Below are 23,353 nucleotides of genomic sequence, written 5' to 3' on the forward strand. Positions count from 1 at the left end.
TTACTACCCATCTACATATGTACAAGTCATCAGACCCTCATTGATACATCAATTCATCTCATATATGCACGCATTCCCATCTGAAACCATCCAATCATGTCCTGGTCATCTTTTGGGTCGGTCTCCATCAATTGAAGTTAAGAGGTATAGTCCCCCTTCGCGGAAAGACTATCAATTCTACCAAGCAGGAACTCCAACTGGCGGTAAGCCGCACCAGGAACATACTGCGGGATTTCTATCACGAAGGAAAGAACAATCAGCACTCTTTCAACCGTTCATCATACTTTGTCCGAAGGGAATAAGATGAACTTACCATGACCGGACAAATACACCGAGCTGAAAGTCAGCCCACGCTCGGTATGCGCCGTACCCAGGTACCCAGCACCGGCATCAAGGTTATACGGGTCGGGCTCATCACCCCAGTACAGCTCAGCCAGACCGTAGTGGTAAGGAACGAAGAGCGGCTCCACGGGGGGGCTCTGGAACCCTTGCTTACCGTTCCAGGTCATGTTCTGAATGGTGGCGAGGGAGCCGTTCAAGAAGAGGAGGTAATCGAGCCAGCCGTGGCCAATGATGGTGTTGTTAGTGCGTTCGATGACGCTGGGTAGGGGACCCCAGGAACTGGGGTCGCTGCCGTCGCCGTTGGCGAAGATGACGGTCTCCGAGCACACGGAGTAGTCGGTCGGAGGGACGTGCAGGATCTTCTGGACGTCGGAGCGGTTGAAGTAGTTGTCCGGGCCGGTGCCGAGGGAGGGGAAGCCGAGCACGTCCCACAGGTAGGGGCAGAAGTCGATCAGGTGGTAGTAGTTGAAGCAGGGGTTGATGTCGTAGGCGGCCATGACGACTTCATCCCAGACTTGGCAGTCTTCGGTGATTTCGGGGGCCGTGGGGAAGGGGCTGGGAGGGGGGTACGTGATGGCTTTGTCGAGGAAGGCGTTGTAGCCGCACTTGTCGGCTTTGGCGTTGATGTAGGAGAGGAAGGTGGAGTTTAGTCGGAAGATGTTGTTGTAGTGGTTGAGATGGCGGACAGCCGGGGCTGGTGGGTGATGTGGTTAGTGATGGTGTTGGTGGTGGATTATGAGGTATATAAGGGGGAACGTACAGTACATCATCACCGAGTCGCTGTTGATGGACGGGTCGTTGATTTGGATACCCTTCAGGTTGAAGTAGGTTGTATCCTCCTCATTCAGCATGGCGTCGGCAATGTAAGGAACGTACATGCCCGCGTAGCTTTCGCCGGTGATGTAGACCTTGCGGCCGTGCAGGTCGAAGGTGTCGACGAAGTGCTTGAACCAGCTGTTAAATTGGGCAGCCACGTCTTCCTCGTCGTTGACCGTCGACGGGCCAGGGGAGAAGCCTGTGCCGGCGGGTTGGTCAATGTAGACCACGTTTGTGAGGTTGGTCCATGAGTATGGATTGGGGACGGGCTTGTAAGTGCCGGGCTGCCAGAGGAAAGGGCCATTTTCTTGAAGCAGGCCATCTAGGGAACTACAGCCGGGGCCACCGTTGAGCCAGATGGTGATCTTTGTCAAGTATTAGCCCGCTGAGGCAAGACCGAGAGATTGAACAACCACTAACCTCATCGCTGGCCTCTGGGTTCTGCGAGGGGAAAAACCAGAAGAACAGGCTGGAATTTCCAGTCGGCGTATTGGGGAGAAGACCGGCGTAGGACTCGCCGACGTCGAAATCGACTTCGGGGATGCTCGTGCCATTGACGAGGAATCCTGCAATTGAAATTAGTAAGACGGAGATATGCGGTTAGTGACGGTATGACGCACTTGCAGTCTTGTTTGTCAAATACTCAAAGTCGTTGGATTGGCGCTCAACGGGTACGGCGCGAGACGCTATGCTGCGATGTGTGAGAGGGGGCGGAACAGCCCGACGATGGGGATTCTGAAGACTGGCGGCCGTGCCGACCAGTAGCAACGAAGCAAATGCCGATGTAATCCGCATATTGAGAACTCTCTCTCGAAATTGGTGTGAGAAAAGAACTCACTTGAGCGGAGGATTCTGAGAACTTCATCCATCGTTGGGGCATGCATGGTCCCTATTTATGTAGTTCCCCCGAGGCAAGGACGGCCCTTTTGCACATTAGGCAGCATTGCCAACAATGGACCCATCTCATGCGGAAGCGAGGGAATTGCGTGTGGGCTCATTGAGACACTCTCCCTATTCAGGCAGGTCTCCGCTTGATTTGAGAGGGAAATAAGAGGAGGCCGTCGGAGAGCCGGACGGGGTCTGGAGAGAGGTAACGTTGGCCCGCAGTTGAAGTGGTCGAAGGAAGCATCGGATCTGCAGGAAACTGGATACTGACATCGACTAGGCAATCTAGTCGCGGAACGCGCCTGCGAATCACGAAGCGGAGTTATATGACGAGAAAATTGAGCTTGATCCACTCGCCAGGATGTAGGTTTGAAGTTACCGGTAGCTGCTCGCTCAGTACGACGTCGAATGACTGGCCTTTATCAGGGCAAATGATGATGTGCTGATACCGGCTCGGGGGATATGCAGGGATACCAAGTAACCGACGCAGGCTTCCTCCACTTCCGTATTGTCATGACGCCACAGCCACGCTTCGCGTCGGCTTCGCAATGGCATCCTGCCGACACTGAAAGGCTCAAGAATATTCATTCCTTCTTTGTTGATAGTCCCTTAGGGTTGGGTTGTTCCCCCGGACCACCGATACAACCCGTGGCCCACGAGCGTACCAATCACCGACCGAGAACCTAGTGTATGTGGAACCCTATCGTACCTCCCTCAACAGTAAGCTTCAGTAGTGCACAAGCTATGCTGGCGAAGAATGGGAACGAAAGTGGTCTCCAACGCACCATATGAACAATTCTCCGAAGCATAGTTAGGACCGGCTGCACTCGGTCAACATCGGTCACATACTGCGAAAGCATACCTTTGAGCTTAATTAGCAAGCCAATATGCTCATGTGAAAGTTAACAAGTTGGTCATCGCTAGTTGCAAACTTTCCATCATGTGGGCAATTCAAGTCGCCGTAGACTGTAGCTGGCTGAACCATCTGGGGCACGGGTCTCGAAGCGACCCCGGGCATCCACTAGCTCTGTCACAAAAAACAGTCCTTCTAGAAATCTGCATGCAGCAAATGACAGCGTGGCTGGCTGACGATCAACAGTTTCACGCGATGCTCGTGATGCTTGCAAAATCCAATTGTGCCCCATTAGCTGCTGTTCCGACCTGCAGGCCATCATAGGAGTCGTTCCAAGACAATACCCATCTGTTTTCTTTTTTTTTTTTTCAAAAAGCTTGAACTCAATCTGCAAGGCATTGCATCGTAATAGTCAAAGACAGCAGGGGATTAGTTCGAGAATTTAGGGAGCGTCTGAAATCCGCAGGAGTAGGAGTGGGCAGCGATGGCGAAAGCAAGTCTGCTACGCTCACATGACGCTGCAAATGGGACAAACCACGGCCTTTTCATATTTTCACTTATTTTTCTCTTTAGAAGACACCTGAAGGCATGGAGCTGTCAGTCTCGAGTTGACCCCCCCGGCTTCGTTATTGTATCGTGTCAACATGCATTCCTCGCCGACAATGTTATTGACAATTGCTTTAGTGAGTCAGCTTGGTTGCAGAATATACTTTAATGCTCTAAGGTTAGGGGAAATGGATGTACTATCGGGCCGCTCAGTCAAGCTCCCCCAATCACAGTGTTCAACTGGTAGGGAGTAAGTAATCGGAGGCTCGCAGAAGATGATGGGCATTTCGTCAAATTTGACGTCTTCGGTGAAAAAGCAAGCGCACTTCTAAACGATCCCGTGTCTTGGAAAAAGCAATCGCAGTTATTGACTGGCTCACAGCAGTACGGACTCCATCGCCTATCATGCAGGGGAATAGGGTCCTAGATCGGCAGTTCGCGAAGTGCCTGGCTGGTGGCATGCCGCTTCGTTGACATGGACTAGGTACATACGAAATGTCTCGATGCTTACAACGAAGAACCTGGGACCAGGACAGTTCCAGGGCAGAGATTATCTGAGCCGCAACATCGGCTTCATAAACGTCCTTATGGAGAAAGACATGCTGCAGGACAAGGCCCAAAAAAATACCTTTATCCGACTAGATGGGGAACGAGACTCCCCGCAATCTTACGCTGATTATAGAACGATACGCGATGAAGCCTAGGGAGTCATGGTGGAAGAAATGAGACTGTGCTCAAGGGCCTATGTTGTCGGTCAATTAGCCCCGTGTAATGAGCGGTTCGTGATGTGAGTCCTGATTCATCTAAAGTTGCCGTTAGATGAAGACTCTTCTACATCCACGGATTCAAAAGGTCTTGACATACTTGCCAACCGACCGCATGAAATCTTCGCACGAAAGTGCTACTCGCACTAGCATATACAAAGCTAAGTTGTGTGTATAACTGCAGGGAGACTACTAAGAAAATATAAGCTTCCCAGTGGTGTTAGCTGACTCGGCTGATCTTTTTCTATCACAGGGGAAACCCCAGTATGCATCTTTGCCGTTTTATTGTAAGGAAAGTACTATGGCCTTAATCAGTTGTGTGAGATCGGGTGACACTTGAGCCCACTGCCCTGATAGAAGTCCCAACTCATTATTGTCTACTATATCTGTTACTAGCAGGCAGCATGGCGACTTTGATGGACCAAATGGGGCAATAGATGCACGCCGTATCGCCGCATAACCGGAACTGAGTGATCATCTGAGTCCGAAGCCCGACACGTTTGACGGGGTAAGAAGAATATGCCTTCCATCTTTTCTCATCTGATTGCGTTCTTCCAGCCTCGATGGCGCTCCGTGAAGCGCTTTACGGTCACCAAGTTGTCCCTGGGATGGTTGCGGCTTCATAGATTCGCGAGCCAGGAGAGGGTCGTTGTGCTGCGATCGAGACTTTTGCTAAGCTTAGACCTCCAAAGTCTGGCTCAAAAGGCAGATCGTCCAAGTCGGATAACTGGGGCCGGTTTGTCCGTATCGAGAGAACACCTTAAACTATTGGTTCAAGGATCGCTTCATAATCCAAACTCTCGGTTCTGTTGGGCTAGACATTAACAACCCATTGTTGGATTTTGTCCGCACCAGACACGCTGATCGAACTTCGATCGCCGACTATTCTCTTGTCTCCGTTGACCGGAGGAGTGAGGCCCTGCGAAAACTATTCTTCTAACTTATCATCTTATCATTTGCGACCGAATTTTCCTAAGTGGTCACTATCCAATCCTTGTTAGCAACGGACCGACCGTTGTGGCACACACCCTTTCACGGTCGGGAGCTGGGACGCGTTCCCTCTCTTTGGCAGCTAGTGGCATCATGCCCTTGAACAATGCTGGGTGATTGACCCGACGCTAACACGCGACGGCGGCTTTAGTTTAATGATCTGATGGGAAAGTATGTCCATTACTGTGCCTGGCCCGCTTCCGGTGCTGCTGGACGTGATCGGGGTTCGGCTTCAGCCAAGGAACCAGCTGTAAGTCTCGTTATCAAGTTTCCATTGACAGTGAAAGCATCCGATAAAAGAGGGGCGTTGATGAAGATACAAATGAACAAAGTGAAGCCGGCCTGCAATTGCCGGGATTGGCATGCAGCACCCAATAAGTCATCCGATTGCATCACACCGATGCACCAATGGGTGATGATGATCGTCATGAGGGAGAGGGGATAGGATCATCATGATTGGATGGTCCGTCCGCCCATTGGAGCTGGTGCTACCGTAGGAGTGCCACTAGTCGCAAGATAAATGGGGCCTTCTGAATTAAACTCACGCAAGACGAGAGGTGCGAATATTCGGAACGGGGCTCCGCGAGGTGCCCAGACTTGATGCTTTCTATCCTTCCATGTCTACTCTTCTTCAACCACAAACATGTGAGCATGCCCCTGGAAGAAGCGTGGGAAACAATAGCAATCAATGCATTGAATGCAAGGACTGTTTTTTTCAGCCAGTGAGGTTGCAAATCAGCTGCAGTCGGAGCAATAGTCAGAAAGTCAAGTTGATGGGCATGACCGACGTGTACCCTTCACCGCAGACGGGATCTCCATGAGGTGCTTCTCCCTAACATCCGAACCATCGCCGCCGACAATGGCGTGCTCTGGAGCTATACATCATCATCATCCCCATCCCCCATCCACTTTCTGCATCTCGTGTGCTCGTCGGCATGTTACTTAACTCTGCCCTCCCAACGTCGCACAGGACCATGGATCTCTTGCTGTCTGGGCCTGCCTTCGTGTCACGCTTTGCCCCCTTTTAAATCCGACCATCCTCGTCCCTCCTGCTCCTCACTCACCGCATCGACCTCCCCGTCCGGGGTTCTCTGGTATCTACCCGTCGATCGCCTTCCACCACCCCCTTCTAGATGCAGCAGGTCGGGTGGGCGACTTGGGACCGCCAAATGGCCGCCACAACCCTCGTCAACGTCCGCGATGCGAGTAGCACCCAGCCCCTGCTCGGTGCTGATGAGTACGATGCCTATTCGTGGGTGTTGCTAGAGGACCATCCGTTGCGCTCTCATCCTACGGAATGTTGTCCCGGTGTACTTTGGGTACTTCGAAAATGCTGTGCCGCAGTGACCAAGAGATGGAGTGATCGCGCGCTTACTCTGATCTGTTTGTTCTTGATGTTCTTGTACGTCTTCTACCAGCTGTCGGTAGGCACGCGATTAGGGCTTACTAACTCACTTCTAGAGTGGCGATTCAATTTCTCTCGCTCTTGCCATACGGCGTCTCCTATCTTTTCCTACACGAGCAGTACAATGCACAATCGGGATTTATTCATTGGCCCGCAGAGTTTGAAGGCCAGCCAGCTGCTTGTATATCCTATAACCCACGAGCTCATGCAAATTCCATTCAGTACTCCCTTGCGGCGGGCTGTACTGGAGTCAAGGCCGATATCTGGCTACAGGACGATGTCATTCTTGTAGGCTCTTCATTGTCGAGCCTCAGGAACGAGTCCACGCTGCGCAAGGTGTATCTGGAGCCACTTTTGGACCACTTTGATGCTATGAGCTTATCTGAGGCTCAGCCTGACCATGATTCCATGGTCGCGACAGGATTGTTTGGACAGGATTCACTACAATTCAAATTGTATTTGGAGATCCGGTCCTCTGCAGACAACATGTGGCCTCGTCTCTTATCTGAACTAGTGCTTCTCAGCGAACGTGGGTATCTTACCCACCGAAATGGGACGCAGGTTGTCCCAGGGCCTATTACTGTTGTTTTGACAGGTCGAGAGCAAGTGGACCTTGATGGTCTTTCCATCGACCATGAGAGCGTTGGCAAGAGCATCTTCTTGGATGAATCGCTCGTAACAGAAGTCGAAGAGTCTGCTGCTGTCCAGACCTCGACGGAAGACGAAATGGAAATATCTGAGCAGAGCTTACCAGGGACCTTTCCCCGCTCCGACGAAGATCCGTCTCTGACCAAGGCGCTTCAAATGTACAGTGCCTCGATCAACTTTGCCGAGACCATTGGATCGCCTCATCGCGGGCGATTTTCTCGACAGCAGATCGAAAGGATCCAGAGTCAAGTGCAAACCGCGCATCAAAAGGGGTTGCTGGCTCGGTACGAAGGCATACCGTGCCACTCGGAAGGGATGCGCCGCATTATCTGGCGTATCTTGGTGAACGAGGGGGCCGATCTGATCGAGGTAGACTGGACAGGGTGTGCTAGCCGGGGCTGGCGGCGATTCTTCAGCATCGGGTCGCGGGGGACCGTTCCGGCCGCCAGCCACCCGCTGCATCCTCCCAGGACATGGGGCAAGTAGTTGTGTCCCGTGAGGCAGAAACTATTCTATGATAATGATTAGTGCTTTTAATTAATGCAAATGATACCCAGTACTGCACATTACATGTGTTCCGTCAGTAAATGCTCAAGACCCAGGAGTGTGCTAGCTCAACTAGTCTGTTACATGGTATGGTCAGGAGTGGCGATGACACCGACCACATGAACGAAATGAAAGAAGGGGTATGCAAGGGGAGCTTGACTTTAAATCATCAGCAATGTGGGGAATGCCATCGATCTCATAGTACATGCCTTGGCAGGTATCTAAGCATTGCAATCATCCAGAGCCAAGATTAACTGGATAATTGATTTAAACCGAAGAATGTACGCTGACACGTCCGAGGGGTGTGGACCTAGTACGTAGCAGTTATGGTATACTATGGTACCCATTCTGCATATAGATTTCCTTATCTTCAGCTCCAGTAGTACTCTGTAATTACTACAAGTGTATGGTGGGTTGAAATCCCCCGACTTCCTTTGTTCTCATTAATACTACATTTTTCTTTTCCTCGACCTACACCCCTCCAAATGCCACAACAGTGTATAAGATCCGATCGAAAAAATTTAACTATATAACTAGATAAGTTACTTCATAGTGCTGACTGAGGAACAAGAAAGGAGGGTCACATCGGTCAGGATCGGCAGGTTCAGACATTGCAGGGTGGGGAAAAATAAAGAGGCATTTCTTGCTGTCATTAGTCATGGCTGCTGCTTGCTGCACCTGTACCCCATGCTTGATACTTTCAGGGTGCCAATCCATCCTGCAGGTCGCAGCAACAGCAGCAGCATGCCTTTCGGGCTGCACGGGTGTACAAGTATAGTGCTACTATGCTTGGTATATTGTGTGTCGCTAGCCGGGTTGAGGCGGAGGGAACGAAAACCACTAGCCAGTCATTGTTGTAGGGATAGTAAGACTTTTAATTAGTTCCCCTTTTCTCTTATCTCAAAATTATTTTCAAATTGTCTGTGTTATGCTGGATGTCGCCTTCATACTTGAATGTCCGTGAGGAATTCTGCACATCTGGGGGAAGAATAAAAATAATGAAATGTGAGTGTTTTTTTGGTTACCCACCCGCCTAGTAGATTATCCACTGGAAGGACGCATGACACGTCGCCGGGCTGCATGGCATGGATGCCAACGGGCAGCGATCGGGTGGAGAGGGAGGGGGGAGGGTTGCTGAAAGAGTGGCCAGGTTGAAGGATTGGGCATCGTTAGTAAGTAGTAGCAAGTCAGAGTTGTAACCGTGATGTATCGAATACTAATAAAAATAATAGGGAAGTATGTTGGAAGTCCAAAGGAATTAATTGTAAGGAGGGATCCACCCAGGTTTCCCCGCTTTCCCACGACGGCCCCATCGGGCCAACTTGGATTTGCAGCCTCTCCGACACACTCAAGTTGAGAGCTCGTCCTTTTCTGCTTTCTGCTTCGTCTGATTGAAATCGATCCGACTAGCAGCTCTTTTGCATGCGCTTGATTGGCCTGAAAGCCCTCCGATGTGTCCTCACAGGGAACTCTTGCGCCGTTTCCCTGGCTCCGTCGCTCACCGTTTTTCCCTAATTCTCTTCCTGTCCCGTTCCCTCGCTCGCTCGCTCTCTCTTCCTCTCTCTCCACTCGTCTTTTCCTCTTTCTCTCCCTCCCCTTCTCCTGCTTTTCGCTGCGTGCTTCCATCCTTTCTCTCCTCCCTCCATCCACAGAGCTTTCGGAGCTGCTTCTAGTTCCATTTCTCATATCCATTCCTCTCCCTCCCCTTCCTCCACTTGCTCTCCATATCCTCCCCTCCCCTTATCACCGGTTGAATTGAAACGGCTACCAGATCCGACTGAAGATCTCCGTGTTCTGTTTTTCTTCTTCCTTCCCCACCCTCCCGTTCGGGGTCGATTAAACTCAACTTTTACCGCCATTTCGCGACCTTACCTTAACTGACTGACTGACTGACAACCATCCGCGCCCGAACCCCAACCCAATTCTTTCCTTCACCCCCAGTCAATCAATCAAAACCTTCATGCTGCCAGCAATCCCCATTCGTCCCAATCCACCCCTCCCCTGAAGATGATGATGGATTTTCAGAAACACCATCCTCATCATCCATACCATACGCACCCGTCCATGTTGGGCGTCGTCGCCCACGACCCTCGTGCTGCGCCCCCCGCGCCGCCAGCTCGCGCCTACGGGCCTCCACCACCATCACACCCTTCCTCACCACGCATGTTTTACGACCATTTCCATCGCCGCGAGCCCGAGATGCCTCGATCCGGTATCAACCCAACCTACAGTTACCCGCCCTCCTCGGTCGCTACCTCCGTGCCTCCCGTCTCATACGCCCATGAGAACGCCTATGCGGCATATCGGACAGAGAGCAATGGGTATCACACATCAGCAGCGAGCCATGTCTCGCTGAAGGAGCAGAGTCTTCCCGGGGGTAATCGAGAGCCTGAACATCGTCCAGACCCTCATTACCCGGTCAGCCACATCAACAAGCCCGAACGTCGGGTGGTATATCGTGAAGGTAGGCAACTTGCATTTTCTTCGGATATGATATCGCTTCAAGTTATATTAAATTGCCCGATAACCCCCAAATAATCCTCTGCTTTTATGCGGTACTCTCTTCTTTTTTGTTTTGGGTCTTTTGTTTTCTTGATTTCTATCCATGTTGGGATGTGACTACGAGACCGGTATACGGGAGTGTCAGACCATGATCGCGTCGCGATGACTGGACCTCTGGGGGCATGACTAGAAGCAAGTAAGATGCGAGAAGGAGAAGAAGCTGTCCGAACTGGGAGGATGCAAAGAAGAAGAAAAAACCTCCTTCGATCGGAGTCTAGCCATCTGCGAGGGTGCAGTGTGGCGCGGCTGCAGCATTTGTTTATCCGTACTACAATCCCAGCGTCACTGCCAGATTCCGACAAGGAACCCAAACTTTGTGCCCGGCAGTGCGAGCCAATCAGGGGCGGTGCAGTCGGCGCGTCTGTGGCGCCTGATCGACTTCCAGCCCAGGAAGCCTCGGGAGCGCTATACCCGATCCGGGCTAGTCCTGGATGCCAGGGCATCGCTTCCCAAGTGGGACTAGTGTCGGACATGAGCTCGTCCAGGCCCAGAGTCACGGGTTCTGCCCCAGTTCGGAACTCGCTTTGCTTGTCGCGCGCCATTCTTTCTTCCTTCGCCGCCCATCAGCTGCTGCCATCGTCATCTTCCTCCCTCCTTCACTCCCATCTCCCTTCCCTCTCTTTTCGCCCCCTCGGGCCCTTTCTCCCCCCCCTGCCGCTTGCTTACCTTTCCTAATTCTACTATCCTCCCGGTTCACCTCTTATCTGTCCCTTCCTGATTGTCGCGTTCCCTTATAGCTCCCTTCTCCCCCTTTGCATGCGACATGAATCCTCCCCCGTCGCATGACCAGGGTCGCCGGAGGTCCTTGGGCAGCAGTGGCAGTCCCGCGTTCCCTGGTGAGTCGCAGGTCGTAGGACTCGCGCAATAATCCCCTGATGTCCTTGCTATCTTGCTTGTTGCAACCACACTTGTTCTCTCTTGCAGTGTATCTGTTGTTTATGCTGATCGGACATATTGGCTAACTCCGACTTTTCTCTTATCATAGGTGTCCAAGAGCAGTCCGCTGCGCCGCCATTAGGGACGCGACGTATGCCTCCTCCCTCACCACCCCAACACTATCCCTCGAGAGGCCAAACGGGAAATGCTCCGTCCCTGTCCACTCCCTTCTTGTCGCGTGAGCCTCCCAGCAACCCGGCTCATCACCGTCCAGGGAGCAGCATGTCGATATCGTCCATGCTAGGCTCGGACGCTGACCGACCAGGCCGGGATGTAGGCTCTTCGTCCATCTTTTCGCGTCTTCCAGTCTCGTCCGCCCCGTATGGGAACGTCCACCCACCGTCGGCCCCCGGTGCCATGTCCCCGCCGACCGCGCCAGCGCGTCCGTCTCCGCTAGAATACCCAGGTTTCCGACGCTCCCAGACCCCCGAAAAGACCTTTGCGAAGAACCAGCCGTCACGTCAATACCGATCCGGCTCCGGCGGTGTTCCCCAACCCATGACAGAACAGGCCAAATTCGGTGGCTTGTCCCGCGGCCCGCCATCGTCGCAGTATCCCGACAAGCCCAGCTCCACCCATCCCTCGCCCCAGATATCGTCCGCCGAAGCCCCGTATAACGAACCACGCCGCTTGAGTTTCAGCGGACCCGCCCCTCGTCCCAACAGCCAGCCGCAGCACCTCGAACCGCCGCCTCGCACCACTGGATATAGTCCGCTGTCACGGCCTGCCGCCGTGGCCGGGCCCGGAGAGGGTCCATTTGCCGGTGCGCATCAGCGAGCAGCATCATATATGGGCCATGAGGCCCAGCATCACCGCTACGGAGGCCTGTATGCGGATCGACACGCGGAGGAACAGGCCCACCGCGAACGGGAACGTGCGATGGCGCACGAGGCTGAACCCAAGGCCGCGTCTCACCCTCCATCACGGTACGGGCCGCCTTACGGGGACCGGGAGGCTGCAGCGCATCGCCAACAAGGCGCGTCTGCCTGGGACTTGGGCCGGTCCCAGCCCCCGTCGCCTGAGACGAAACGGTTTTCCGTCCCGGAGGCGGGCCCTGGTTTTGGCTTTGGCGCTATTCAGAGCTACACCAAGTCTTTGGGCTCCCAGCTGGGAGGGTCGCGACAGCCCTCGCTTTCCGTCCATCCCCCTCCCAATCAGCCGCCTCCTCCGTCACACGATCAGCCATACCTCAGCAAGCTACAGACCGAGACTCGCGCCTTTCCGCCCACCTCGTCCGCTGGCCCACCCTCGGCCGTTCACTCCGCGTCGTCGGATGACCAGCGACGCAAAGGAAGTGATGAACTCATGGCGCATCGTAACCTTCTCGGGGTTGGATTAGATGCGAAACGAGGGGGGCGCGCATCGCCGCTGCCCCAGGCGGTGCAGGGTGCCCAGGCTCAAATCCTGGGTCCCGCGGGCGAGGCCGGAATTAAGAATGAGCTTGGCCGAGTTTTCTCCGGGATTGGAAGTGGTGTGGGAGGGGTCACTGCTACCACTGGTGGCAGTGGTCCTTCGACTCCCATGGCCCCGAGCCCGTTCAAACGAGACAGTGCGGCTGGTCGGTCCAGCAATGGGGAGACAGACGATCCCAAGATTGCTCGGCCTAGCTCAGCGAATGGGAAGCGATCGAGAAAGTCGCGCGACGAGGATGGTCGCGCCGAGAGCGAGGCGGCCGCCCTGGGTGCCCGCGGTCGACGGAGCCGGCATCTCCATCACCACCATCATCAGTACGTTTTTCATTATCCTTCAGGTTTGTGGTACCTATGCTAATGTGCACAGCCATCATCATCATCGCCATAAGCCAGAAGAAGAAGCTGCCGCTGCTGCTGCCGCCGCTCTTGGCTCTAGCCGTCCCTTGTCTTCGGTAAACTTCTTCCATCGAACGGCCACGCCCGGGGAAGGCAGCGCATCCGCCGCAGCGCAGGTTCTTGGACATCACCACCACCATCACCATCATCACCACCATCATGCTCCCCGACCGGCCGGGAATACGGCTGTCACACCTATGCGCGAGCCTCGCACGGTGGTTACTATCGAACCACTCCTGTCGAGCGTCGCCCATCTGCCTCGACACCACCTAGGCTCGACCTTGTATGCGCCCCGGATCGGCGCACCCACCGAGAAGGCAACCTTGGAAAGTGCCAAGTTCGGTTACACGACTACACCGCTTCCGTTGCCTCGCTTTGAAGGCAAGGAGAACTGCACGTTTACAATCCGTGTGCCGCGTTTCCGCATCGACACCAGCCATCGCGAGGAGATCTGCGCGCGTCGCGCCCTCTGGGGCACGGGCGTGTATACAGACGACTCAGACCCTGTTGCGGCTGCAATCCACTCTGGCTTCATCCGCGGTGCTTGGGGTGAGGACGTGGATGTAGATTTACTGGACCTGGAAATCAGGGACACGTATCAGCATGCACCTAAAACGGCGCAAGATGTTGGCGCGGAAGATGGCGAGCGACCCCGGGTGCCGCCAGTGCCACCAAACGACAAGGATCTGCATATTACGCTGCTGATTCTCCCCCGGCTGGAGCGATATGACTCCAGCGTGTTGTTCGGATTGAAGTCGCGAGCCTGGGAGGGCTCGCATGACGGCATGAGCTTCAAGGTGCAGCGAGTCGAGTGGGTAGATGAAGGGGTCGGGCGTGGTGAGGAGCGCAGTGGCGAGGCGCGGCGCAAACGCCTGCGCAATCTGATGCAGACCGGACGGATCTGCACAGGACCGGGAGTGATCAAATTGGAGCAGCTGCGAAACGGGGTGCAAATTCCCCGACGGAAGCCGCTGGAGGGACAGGAGTCGATGCAGGTGTCTTGACTCGGTGCAATTTCTCGAAGTTCATTGGTACGACTGCAGTAAGACTGTATCTGCAGCTGACGGCGTTGGAATTTTCTATGTATTAGCGAGGCGTGGCGAACTGAAACTCTTTAATCTACGGATATTGGCTTAATCCAGTTAATTCAAATGTCAACTGATCGATGCATCCATTAATACTGTCTATCCCCAGACCCAGCAAAAGATCGCAGAAGACAATCTCCTTCCCCCATAAACACCATCCAAAGCCACTCCCCCTTTAACAAAAACCCCACATCCGCTCTACTCCCTCCAATCCCAGTAGTACTATAATTCTTCACCGCATCCTCCTCATTCCTCCTCACCACCTCCTCCACCTTCCCCTTATACATCCGCATCAACACCTCACACCGCTCACAAAGCAACAACCCACACCCGATGCCCATCGCCTGAGAATCAGTGATTTCCTCCAGATATACATCCCTACTCTGTAATCTCGCACATCCATAAAACGCAGGATGCGGACACAGAGAACACCAGGGGTTAGTAGTAATTTGTAGTGAACTTGCTGAAGATAGAGATGATGATGATGATAATGATGAAGCGAGATTCGTATACGCGGCCTCGAAGTCGAATGTATTGGGGTCGTAGCCTTTTAGTGGGAGGATTTTGTGGGTCGTTGGTGCTGAGCTGGATTCAGATGAGGAAGTGGATGTAGTAGACGAGGTGGGTGAAGTTGATGATAATGTTGATGATGTGTGGGTGTGTGTACCGCAGAGCATTATCCGCAATCGTTCCAATGCACAGGTTACGCATATGCGTGTTATAGAAGTAGCAGTAGATAACTGAGGATGGAGTTCCATGTAATCACCTAATTTGTTCCCCGGGGGCAGGATTGGCAAGACAGAGATTGTTCGTGGGGGTTGGTACTGGCCGAAGAGGCTGTAGGGGAGGGAGGGGCAGAAGGAGCAGGTTTGGGATGTTGGGGTTAGGGTTATGGGGTGGGTGAGGGAGGTGGTTATTGTTGTGATTGTTTGGATTATGGGGGTGTTATTGATTTCTGGAAGAGTTGTTGTTGTTGTGTAGGTATTGGGGAGTGTAGTAGGTATGGGTTCACAGATAATAGTGTCCTGGATGCATTGTTCGCATGGGTACTTTGATATCTCTGTGTCTGGTTCTTGACTATTCAGGGATGGTGTGCTGGTTATTATGGAACATAGCCTCCCTGTCTCGATGCATGGCTTGCATGCTGACGATGGTGATGACGTTCCCCTAGCTACTTCTCCGTCTTCTATAAGCCTAAGTCCCTCGTCGGCGATTAGCGGGTCGTTGTCATCATCCTGATACATCCCAAACGTATCCAGAAAAGCCTTCCCGGCTTCACTTTCCATGTTGATCTTGATCTTCACGATGAGACTCAAGTGCCCGTTCTCCGATGATGAGGATGTCTTTACTCGCTTCACTGGCTTTTTGCGTTTCAGGTACGCTCGCTCGATTCGCGGGTCGTAGTCGTCGTTGTCGGTGCTGTCGTCTTCGTCGCGCCAGGAGGTAAGGATGGTAGTTGGGGTGGTGACTGGTGGAGGGCGTTTGCGGAGGGAGTATTCGCGTGCGGGAGGAGTAGTTGTAGGCTTCTTTCTGGTGGTAGTGGTTTGTTGCGTGCGCCGCCGTCTGGGTTTTGGTTTGAGGAAGAGGCGCTTTGCGAGGGCGAGGCGGGCGAGGAGCTGTTGGAGGGTTGGAGGTGTTGGCGGAGTTGGGGGGGACATTGTTGGTGGTGTTGTGTTCTGTGGTGGTGGTGGGTTGTAGGGATTGGAAGTGGGAGGGGAGGAAGCGTATAGGGTATGGTGGTAGGGCTGGGGAGGGAGTGAGGTGAGGATACTGGACTTGGTGGTAGGTGGTATAGGTTGTGGGTGTGGGTGCTGAGATGTGACTATGGAGTGAGGTTGTGTTGAACCCTATTGTTAGTGGGATGCTGCTTACTGGTGGTTATACTTCACTAGTCTACTTTTTCAGTAGTCAATGTAGAAGTCGTTGACAAGTAACCTGGGTATCATTCAAGTAAACTCACATCCTCCTCGCAGATACTCCTAACATCTCACAATCAACATCGCAGTGACATCTGACCAACATATAGCAAAGACTATTCCAAGAGCAAATCACTCAAATCCAACACTAACCCAAAGTGACAACTTCGCTAAATCAACAACATCACAAACACATATCAGCAAGTCATCCACCTCCCCTCAAGCGACTCAAACATTCGTTCTGTTCCATCCCAAACATCATTCATCCACTAAGTCACCCCTAAGCATCGTCTTGGCTACGTCGTATAGGAGATAGGCACACTATCACACCATCAGCAACGAATTCTACCTCAAAGGTCAGTCACACCAAATGAGTATATACTCACTAAAAGGCCCAATAAAAAACCATAAAAATCAAAAAGCCTACAGACGCAAAACCGATGATGTACATGAAGAGCTTGCCACAGGCCCAACAGCATTCTGCGGCTCCTGAAATGCTTGTTAGCATGATCTCTTTTGCATAACTCAATATCCAGAGGGCTTCTTACCACATGATTCGGTAGGTCTCTGTTCCAATGCCTTTGTTTGCTCCTGAGCAGTTGTCTGGCCCTGAGTGGTCCCCGGCCAAGGGGTGTCACAAGGCTGAGTCGGTGCAGTGGTATATGTTGACAAGGGAATGTTTTCCGTGGATGGGCTATGGTTGTTGGCTTCTAGATCGATGATCTGGGACGAGTAGTGGGTGACTTGGCCGTCTGTGTACTTCATTTTGCTGGGAGTATAAGGTGAGTTTGAGGTGGTTGTTTAGTATATTGAGGGTTAGATGTGTTCGTGGTTGATGCGGATAGTGTAGTGGGTTTGATGGGAAAGAGAGTATAATGGTGAAGAAAAAGAGAAGAAAGGAATGTAGATTCGTGATGAGGAATAGGAGATCCCGTTGTGATGATGCCATAGTATATCATGACAGGGTGATGCTGTCCCTGGTGAGTCAGATGTGTCGCTATTGTGATGTAGATGACTTTGACATTTTGGTGCTGCGGGTTTGTCACTATAAACATAAAAGCGCCTTATTTTAGGTTTCTAAAATATAGTTAGCGATATTATAATGGTTTGAATCTATTACAAACCTGAGATACTCTGTCCCTTTGATATTGATCTGTTAGCGGCAAAAAGCCGATGGCAAAGCTGTAGGGTTTAAGACATTAGTAAAAACCGAGTTATCTCACGTTGAGGATACAGAAGCTACGATATGTACTGGGCTTTTGAAAGACATATACTAGGCTGATATACCTTTTCTACGCAGGACCTACGAGCACCGATCATTAGTTTGAGTAATTCAAATGACGAAGTTGCAATCGAGGACTACGAACTCAACCCAACTTGTACAAAGGTATACCCGAACTACTGGTAGATAAAGAGGAATACGAGTCAAACCCAAAGATGCGGGCGGTAAATCATTTATATTTCAATTCAGGATCATAATTCTATCTTTCATACCACATACCATATGGCCTTCGCGTATGGGTACAAAAGCCTGTAGGAAAACCCTCATGGGGACGAAAACCTACAGGAATCCCTACTACACTAGTTACATAGTATCCCCATACAAAAGGCAATACATCCAAAGCCATAATGAGTTCCATCCATCGCCAAGAAATAACCAACTCTTGACTGCTGTTTGTGTTGTCGGATAGACCGTTTCTGCACAGCAGTTAGGTTACTACGCTGCTACTATGTAAGGACTTATATACTCACATAACCGGCGACGTTGGCGCATCTTCTCCTTCCTCTCTAGCTCAGCGGAGACGATCTGCCATCCGGTGTAGATTTGATGCCTGTTGCATGTTAGCCAGCTCTTTTATTAGAGGAGTCAACTGAGCTTACCAAGTCTCAAGGACTGCCACGACGTCGATGCCATCCCGGGTGATGTATTGGCCTCTGCGGGGTATGCCGAGGTCGACTGGCTCGGTATCGTTGGTAGCGATATTGCTATCAGTTTTATCGTAGTCGTTGCTGATGTTGTTTTTGTTGTTGGTAGCGTTTGTAGTAGTGGTGGCGGAGATTCTATTATTGTAATAGTTGTTATCAGGGCTCTTGATAGCCTTGTCGACACTCTTGTTGATCATGTTGTTGTAGCTGGATTTGGCGATCTTATTGTCGCTCTTGTTGGTATTATTATTCACTTTGCTGATATTCTTGCCATTACTAGCAGCGGTAGTAGCGATCTTCTTATTAGAAGAGTTAGAAGTAGATGACATCTCCACAATATTGGAGGAGTTCTTGTTGGTAGGATTCCTCTTCTTGGAGGACTTGAAGATAGAGGAGAACGTAGATGAGAAGGAAGGCATGGTGGTAGATAGGGGATGATTAGTAGGAATGTAAGGTTGAGTAGTTGGTTGGTTGAAATGACAAAGTAAAAGTCGAAGTTGAGGTTCGATCAAGAATGAATATTAGTTAAGGGTGTGTTGGTGAAGTTTTTGTAGTATAGTCGAGTTGAGTGTGGAATAGTAGTAAACGAGGTGGTTGTCGAAGGAGAAGTTTTGGAGCAAACCCACTGAGATCTGGACAAGCTTTATAGTTGACAGAATTTTCTGTATAGCTCATCGTGACTCAGTTGACTGGTATAGAAGATTTGGAGACATGATAGTCGTGATTTTGACGTCTTTTGCGATTTTGGAGGGGAATCACGGCTGGGTGACGCTATACATGATTTCACGGTGACTGCTATACATTGTGGGAGGATACAGGAACAGCCCATGTAGATCCAGCTCGAAGAAATAAATGGAATGGAGAGCTCTGAAGACGAGCCTGGAAGCTTGAACCGTAGCGGCTTGTCATAGTCATAGTCATCCGGTGCGAGGCATTATCCGACACAAGTTCCATGGATTGCAGCATAGTACTATAAGGTTATCTGATAAAGACTTGGACAGAATCGAGCCTATTTATAGATAAGCCCACAATGTAGAGCCTATGAGTTTCTGTAAATATCAGCTTCAGTAACGGCTGAGGTTTCTATTAGAAGGTAGTGTAGTCCACTCTGGATCATTGTAAATCTCGTAAAGGTCTATGAAAGCTCCTCATCTAGTCACTCTTCACGTAAAATGTTTTTCGTCAAGGCAAGACAAGTGAAATTCAAGTGAAATTGAGCTCCACAAGCCTAATACCTCTCCTCATACTTATCATCATAATCTTCATCGTGACCATCCACATACTCATCATACCTATCGTCCATATCATCCGAGAAATAGTCATTATCCGGGGCAGCGGCAGTATGGGTCTCATGTGTGCTCCATCCCGAGTAATCATCATCATCTTGTCGCATGCCCGTCAGCCCAGACCGGCGGGATTTCACCTGCGACGGATGGGGCCGCGGTGGAAGCCGGCCATTCACCCTCTGCTGCACCGCTGAGTTCCTTGGTCGCTGTTTTGGTTGTAGATCTGGATCCTCCTCTGGAGGTTGATAATTTGGTCGGGGGGGACCTGGATGTCGAGGCCGCTGCGCCAGACCTTGGCCGCTGTACCCACGCCGAGGTGGACCGGGTCGTGGCGGATCGTATCTCTGCTGTGAGGCACGAGGTGCAGGGGCATAATTCGGACGCCGAGCTCTCGGCAGCTGAGGACGGTAGTCAGGTCTGTGATTCATGTTGGGATCGTGGTCATCTGCTCGAAGGCCATTGTCCCTAGCATTGTCCATATCAGTACAGGCGATGGCATCGTAGAGGTAGTCATCGAATCTTTCAATGGTCTTGGCGACAGAAACGAACTGCCGATAGTCCAGTGTACGTGTTGCCTGGGGACCGTTGCTAGCCTTCTTGATATTCGGTTCAACATCCTCGTCCCATTGATCCTGTGAGTCTCTCTCCATTTCGTAATGTGCAAGAGAGTACGCTATCTGAAATGCGTTTCGGATCTGTCTACCATTCCATCTCTCATACTGCTCATGGGTGTCGTAGTGCCAATTTGCATAGTCCATGATGGACGCACGGTTAATTGCCAACTCCGGTTCCCTGAGAGCGCTGGAATCCCCATCTACCTGCAGCATTTGCTTCGCCCTTTGAATATCATTCAGCTTCCGGATATTGAGATCGAAGATGGCCAGAGTCTGATCCTTGTCCAACGGTGGGTAATAGAGGCTGACGTGGATGCGCGATTTAAAGGCCTCATCTAGGGTTCCAACCCGGTTCGTAGTGAGGAAGAGAATGCCACTGTAGTATTCGAGGACTCTGAGAAATACTAGAGAATAGCCAGCATTTCTAAGATGACATTAGGGTGGCGGTGAATAGTATCCTTACCTGAGACGAGGGCATTTCGCTTCAGGTCACTCACCTCTCGGCGAGATAAGAAGACGTCAGCCTCATCAAGTAACAAAACACAATCCCAAAGATGAGCCAGGCGAAAAATATCCTTGAGAGAGGCGTCGACTTCTTTCGGGGTAAAGCCAAGATCACCGCAAGTGATGACAAAGAGGGGCTTGTTGTTGGCTTGAGCAACAGCCTCAGCTGTGGCTGTTTTGCCCACACCAGGAACGCCATGTAAAAGAATGACCAACCCTGAACCCTTCCCTCGAATCAGGTCCTGATTTAAGCTGGCATTAGGCTGATGCTTCTGAATTTCTTGCCTCGCAAAATGCGTTTTGACCAGTGACCTGACCATGCGCTTGTGATCCGGGTCGATCTTAAGATCTTTGAAAACGTTTTGAGGTGCAGGATCCTTCTTCTTCAATCCACGAATGTCGACCATAACGAACTTGCGCTCGCGAAAAGCATATGCGATGACGCGGCGTGGCAGGAGTGCGAGGTCATCTCCACCGAGTTGTCGCATAGTTCCGGCTTCCCATGCATTAAGAAATCTGTCCTCTTTCAGACGGCGCTTGGTCAGCCAGCCGCCGAACCATTCGCCTCGCTGCGTAATTTCCGTGATTTCCCCAAGAAGTTTGGATCGCGAACCGTTTATCCAATGCTTGATATAAAGCTCATCATCTCCTACCGGCCAGTCAGAGTCATCAAATGAGTCTAGACCGTCAAACGATGGTGATCTCAGAGAAGACTCTGCCTTGTATCCCTCGAGGAAGTCAATAATTACATCGCCATCAATGTGCTCGGAGGCTATTCGATGCTCCGAGTCAGGATCCCCGGTTGGTCCATGGACGAGCGTCCATCCGTCGTAGTAGAGGTGCCTCTCTCTCACGAAATTTTGGAATTGTGATCCCTGGTCTCGAAGGCTCTTCATCATCGCCTCAGAATCCTTCGCGAAACGCATCGGATAGACTTCGAGGGTCGTGATGTCTCTCTCCCCAGCATAATCCGGGATCTCGAACTTGTGTCGAACCGGTCCATATGAGGACCCGTTGTAGTCAATGTAATAGCCATAGAGTGTCAGTTCTTTTAAGGGATTGACTCGCGTGTCATCAAGGTAGTCATCCTGGATCGGTGATAACACCATGGAGTAAAGTCTCCAGGCATTTTGGTACATCTTGACATTGGCAGACTTGGCTGTCCCCGACGTCTGCGAGAACTCCGACCTAGGGGGTGCATAGAGGAGCTCGCCGGGTTGGAATGACATCCAGAGGTCGGGAAAGCGAACCTTACGTTGACTGGTGCCGGCAGCGCGGTTCCAGAGCGGCACGATCTCTGCTTCCACAAATTTGATATATCGTCGAACATGTCTGAGTCCAGTGACCGAGTCCACAACTGGTCCGGCGACGGCCTCTTCCGGATCCACGGACCCAGCATCGTCACCAGCAATTGATTCATCATCCGTGTCGCCGTTTAAGTCGTCTGGCGCCTTTACTTGTTCGCTCTCAGCTTTGGTCTTGGCCTCGGCCTTTGTAGCAGCTCCTTGATCCCCGTCTCCCTGCGCTTCGATTTTGGCCCACTTTGCCTCAAGAATTCCCAGACACTCCTTCATCCGGGGTAGGTAGTAGTAGAATGCTCGGAAGGGTGGAAAGAATACCCGCGGTTTGTTGATTGCCCAGTTATCATTATGTCCGCTCAAGCGCGAGAGCAGAAGAAGAATCGGTGGCGATTGGATCCGAACGCGCTGAATCCAGCTCGACTCAGCATCCACGATCGACTTGGGCAACCTGCCTTTTATTTTTCTCTGGTACTTCTGCCGCACATAATATTCTTTCATGATCTCGTGGTTGATTTGCGGATGGCCTCGTAGGACTTGGATTATCTCTAAGCCTTCGCTTGGGGAATAGCAGTTCTTGAACTGTTCGAAATTAACCCATTTAATGTCGACAACCTTTGGCATCTTCTGTAGCTTGTCTTCCCATGATTCTTCCTCCTTTTCAGACTCGGTCGTGTTGTCATCCCCGTTTGGTGGAGTGACAGTTGTGTCGGCAGGTGTATCATCTTTGCCCGAGTCCACAGCAACGTCCACAGGGCTCATCATGCCGGAGGGGCTTTCCTCCAGGGTAGTGGCCTCGGTGCCGGTGGGTTTGACGACGGCCGGCGGCACAGTGTCACTTTCTGGATTGGCCATGATTGTAGCTGGACGAGAGGACCGTTTGCTTGAAGCTGTCTGAAAGGGCTGAAGACGATTGATCCACCAGTAGTTTAGTTAACCTGCAACAGCAAGAAACTGGCTGGCAGCTGGTCGGAAACTTATGATTGGATTCTCCTTAGCGAGTCGTGGGAATGGTCGGATCGTAGGAATGCTCCTGCTTTAAGTAGGTGGAAAGAATGGAGAAACAGCCGCGTGTTGGCTGTCATGCTGAACCAGGATCCCCCGGATAAAGGCTGTCCAAAGGGTACTTTTGGAGATGGCTTGTGGAGCCCCTAAGAATCCGAATTGGATTGATAACACGGCTCCTCTCGACGTCGGCGCATCTCACTTGCGGTCAAATCCACATAGCGTTCTCAGAATGGCTGAGCTGAAGAGCTGAACCTGTGGCATCGGATTGACGTGCTGGTGATCGACAAGCTGAACTGTGGAGCTGACAGGACCATACTCGTTCCGGATTTAGCTGCGTGATCAATGCAGAGAGCATGCTCCACAGCGCTCGCTTTCGAGCAGCCAGCCCATTTATTTCGATCAACGCCGCGATAAGCGGGACAAAAAAGGAGGCTGTGTCCATAGAGTGTAGCCGATACCTTTACTATGTAGATCGAGCGGCTTGGTTCGTTTTCTGACAGTGCCATTGTGTTGAGATCCCTCAAGTCAGCGCAGGGCTGCTTTCTCCTTTTTCGGTACTGGATGAACTATCTCAAGTTTCATCCCACCATTATCACCTACCAGTCATCAGGGAGT

At 51.7% G+C, this 23,353-nt stretch overlaps 8 protein-coding genes across 8 annotated transcripts; 3 read left to right on the forward strand and 5 right to left on the reverse strand.

The window, feature by feature from the left end:
- Positions 1 to 90: 90 nt before the first annotated feature.
- cpdS (putative serine carboxypeptidase (CpdS)) lies at positions 91 to 2,229 on the reverse strand. The gene is made up of 5 exons (XM_025654955.1): positions 1,779 to 2,229; positions 1,579 to 1,724; positions 1,103 to 1,523; positions 314 to 1,036; positions 91 to 235 (listed from the first exon to the last, which is right to left on the reverse strand). Exons 1-5 carry the CDS (start codon positions 1,951 to 1,953, stop codon positions 138 to 140), a joined length of 1,563 nt encoding a protein of 520 aa, XP_025517844.1. The 5' UTR covers positions 1,954 to 2,229; the 3' UTR covers positions 91 to 137.
- A 1,071-nt stretch (positions 2,230 to 3,300) lies between these two features.
- Positions 3,301 to 3,745, forward strand: BO85DRAFT_253669 (uncharacterized protein). Its single transcript, XM_025654956.1, has one exon. The coding sequence runs from the start codon at positions 3,381 to 3,383 to the stop codon at positions 3,609 to 3,611; it is 231 nt and encodes a 76-aa protein (XP_025517845.1). The 5' UTR covers positions 3,301 to 3,380; the 3' UTR covers positions 3,612 to 3,745.
- Positions 3,746 to 6,329: 2,584 nt separating this feature from the next.
- On the forward strand, positions 6,330 to 7,735 carry BO85DRAFT_436855 (uncharacterized protein; the record flags this gene model as incomplete). Its single annotated transcript, XM_025658588.1, has 2 exons — positions 6,330 to 6,598; positions 6,658 to 7,735. The coding sequence occupies 2 exons, from the start codon at positions 6,330 to 6,332 to the stop codon at positions 7,733 to 7,735; spliced, it is 1,347 nt and encodes a 448-aa protein (XP_025517846.1).
- A 1,022-nt stretch (positions 7,736 to 8,757) lies between these two features.
- BO85DRAFT_253721 (uncharacterized protein) lies at positions 8,758 to 9,645 on the reverse strand. The gene has a single exon (XM_025654957.1). The coding sequence runs from the start codon at positions 9,485 to 9,487 to the stop codon at positions 8,837 to 8,839; it is 651 nt and encodes a 216-aa protein (XP_025517847.1). The 5' UTR covers positions 9,488 to 9,645; the 3' UTR covers positions 8,758 to 8,836.
- Positions 9,646 to 9,802: 157 nt separating this feature from the next.
- BO85DRAFT_436856 (uncharacterized protein) lies at positions 9,803 to 14,105 on the forward strand (the record flags this gene model as incomplete). The annotated part of the gene is made up of 4 exons (XM_025658589.1): positions 9,803 to 10,259; positions 11,095 to 11,193; positions 11,343 to 13,020; positions 13,073 to 14,105. 4 exons carry the CDS (start codon positions 9,803 to 9,805, stop codon positions 14,103 to 14,105), a joined length of 3,267 nt encoding a protein of 1,088 aa, XP_025517848.1.
- A 327-nt stretch (positions 14,106 to 14,432) lies between these two features.
- On the reverse strand, positions 14,433 to 16,867 carry BO85DRAFT_436857 (putative C6 finger domain protein; the record flags this gene model as incomplete). Its single annotated transcript, XM_025658590.1, has 7 exons — positions 14,433 to 14,464; positions 14,515 to 15,956; positions 16,059 to 16,079; positions 16,147 to 16,197; positions 16,256 to 16,272; positions 16,530 to 16,591; positions 16,651 to 16,867. The coding sequence occupies 7 exons, from the start codon at positions 16,865 to 16,867 to the stop codon at positions 14,433 to 14,435; spliced, it is 1,842 nt and encodes a 613-aa protein (XP_025517849.1).
- Positions 16,868 to 17,533: 666 nt separating this feature from the next.
- On the reverse strand, positions 17,534 to 18,559 carry BO85DRAFT_253791 (uncharacterized protein). Its single transcript, XM_025654958.1, has 3 exons — positions 17,984 to 18,559; positions 17,855 to 17,934; positions 17,534 to 17,800 (listed from the first exon to the last, which is right to left on the reverse strand). Coding segments are annotated over exons 1-3 (546 nt in total). The 5' UTR covers positions 18,448 to 18,559; the 3' UTR covers positions 17,534 to 17,798.
- Positions 18,560 to 19,486: 927 nt separating this feature from the next.
- Positions 19,487 to 21,358, reverse strand: BO85DRAFT_367990 (AAA family ATPase; the record flags this gene model as incomplete). The annotated part of the gene is made up of 3 exons (XM_025655844.1): positions 19,487 to 19,656; positions 19,721 to 20,332; positions 20,392 to 21,358. 3 exons carry the CDS (start codon positions 21,356 to 21,358, stop codon positions 19,487 to 19,489), a joined length of 1,749 nt encoding a protein of 582 aa, XP_025517851.1.
- Between the last annotated feature and the right edge of the window lie 1,995 nt (positions 21,359 to 23,353).

This window comes from Aspergillus piperis, assembly GCF_003184755.1.
Source record: "Aspergillus piperis CBS 112811 unplaced genomic scaffold BO85scaffold_5, whole genome shotgun sequence".
In the NCBI taxonomy this organism is placed as follows: Eukaryota; Fungi; Ascomycota; class Eurotiomycetes; order Eurotiales; family Aspergillaceae; genus Aspergillus; species Aspergillus piperis.

Excerpts from the sequence above, each read along its gene's own strand:
- cpdS (XM_025654955.1), bottom strand. The coding sequence starts at position 1,953 with ATGCGGATTACATCGGCATTTGCTTCGTTGCTACTGGTCGGCACGGCC. Across the intron at positions 1,725-1,778 it reads TTTGACAAACAAGACTGCAA|GATTCCTCGTCAATGGCACG; the intron begins GTGCGTCATACC and ends TTTCAATTGCAG. Across the intron at positions 1,524-1,578 it reads ACCCAGAGGCCAGCGATGAG|ATCACCATCTGGCTCAACGG; the intron begins GTTAGTGGTTGT and ends TACTTGACAAAG.
- BO85DRAFT_253669 (XM_025654956.1), top strand. The coding sequence starts at position 3,381 with ATGGCGAAAGCAAGTCTGCTACGCTCACATGACGCTGCAAATGGGACA.
- BO85DRAFT_253721 (XM_025654957.1), bottom strand. The coding sequence starts at position 9,487 with ATGGATATGAGAAATGGAACTAGAAGCAGCTCCGAAAGCTCTGTGGAT.
- BO85DRAFT_253791 (XM_025654958.1), bottom strand. The coding sequence starts at position 18,447 with ATGCCTTCCTTCTCATCTACGTTCTCCTCTATCTTCAAGTCCTCCAAG. Across the intron at positions 17,935-17,983 it reads GTGGCAGTCCTTGAGACTTG|GCATCAAATCTACACCGGAT; the intron begins GTAAGCTCAGTT and ends AACATGCAACAG.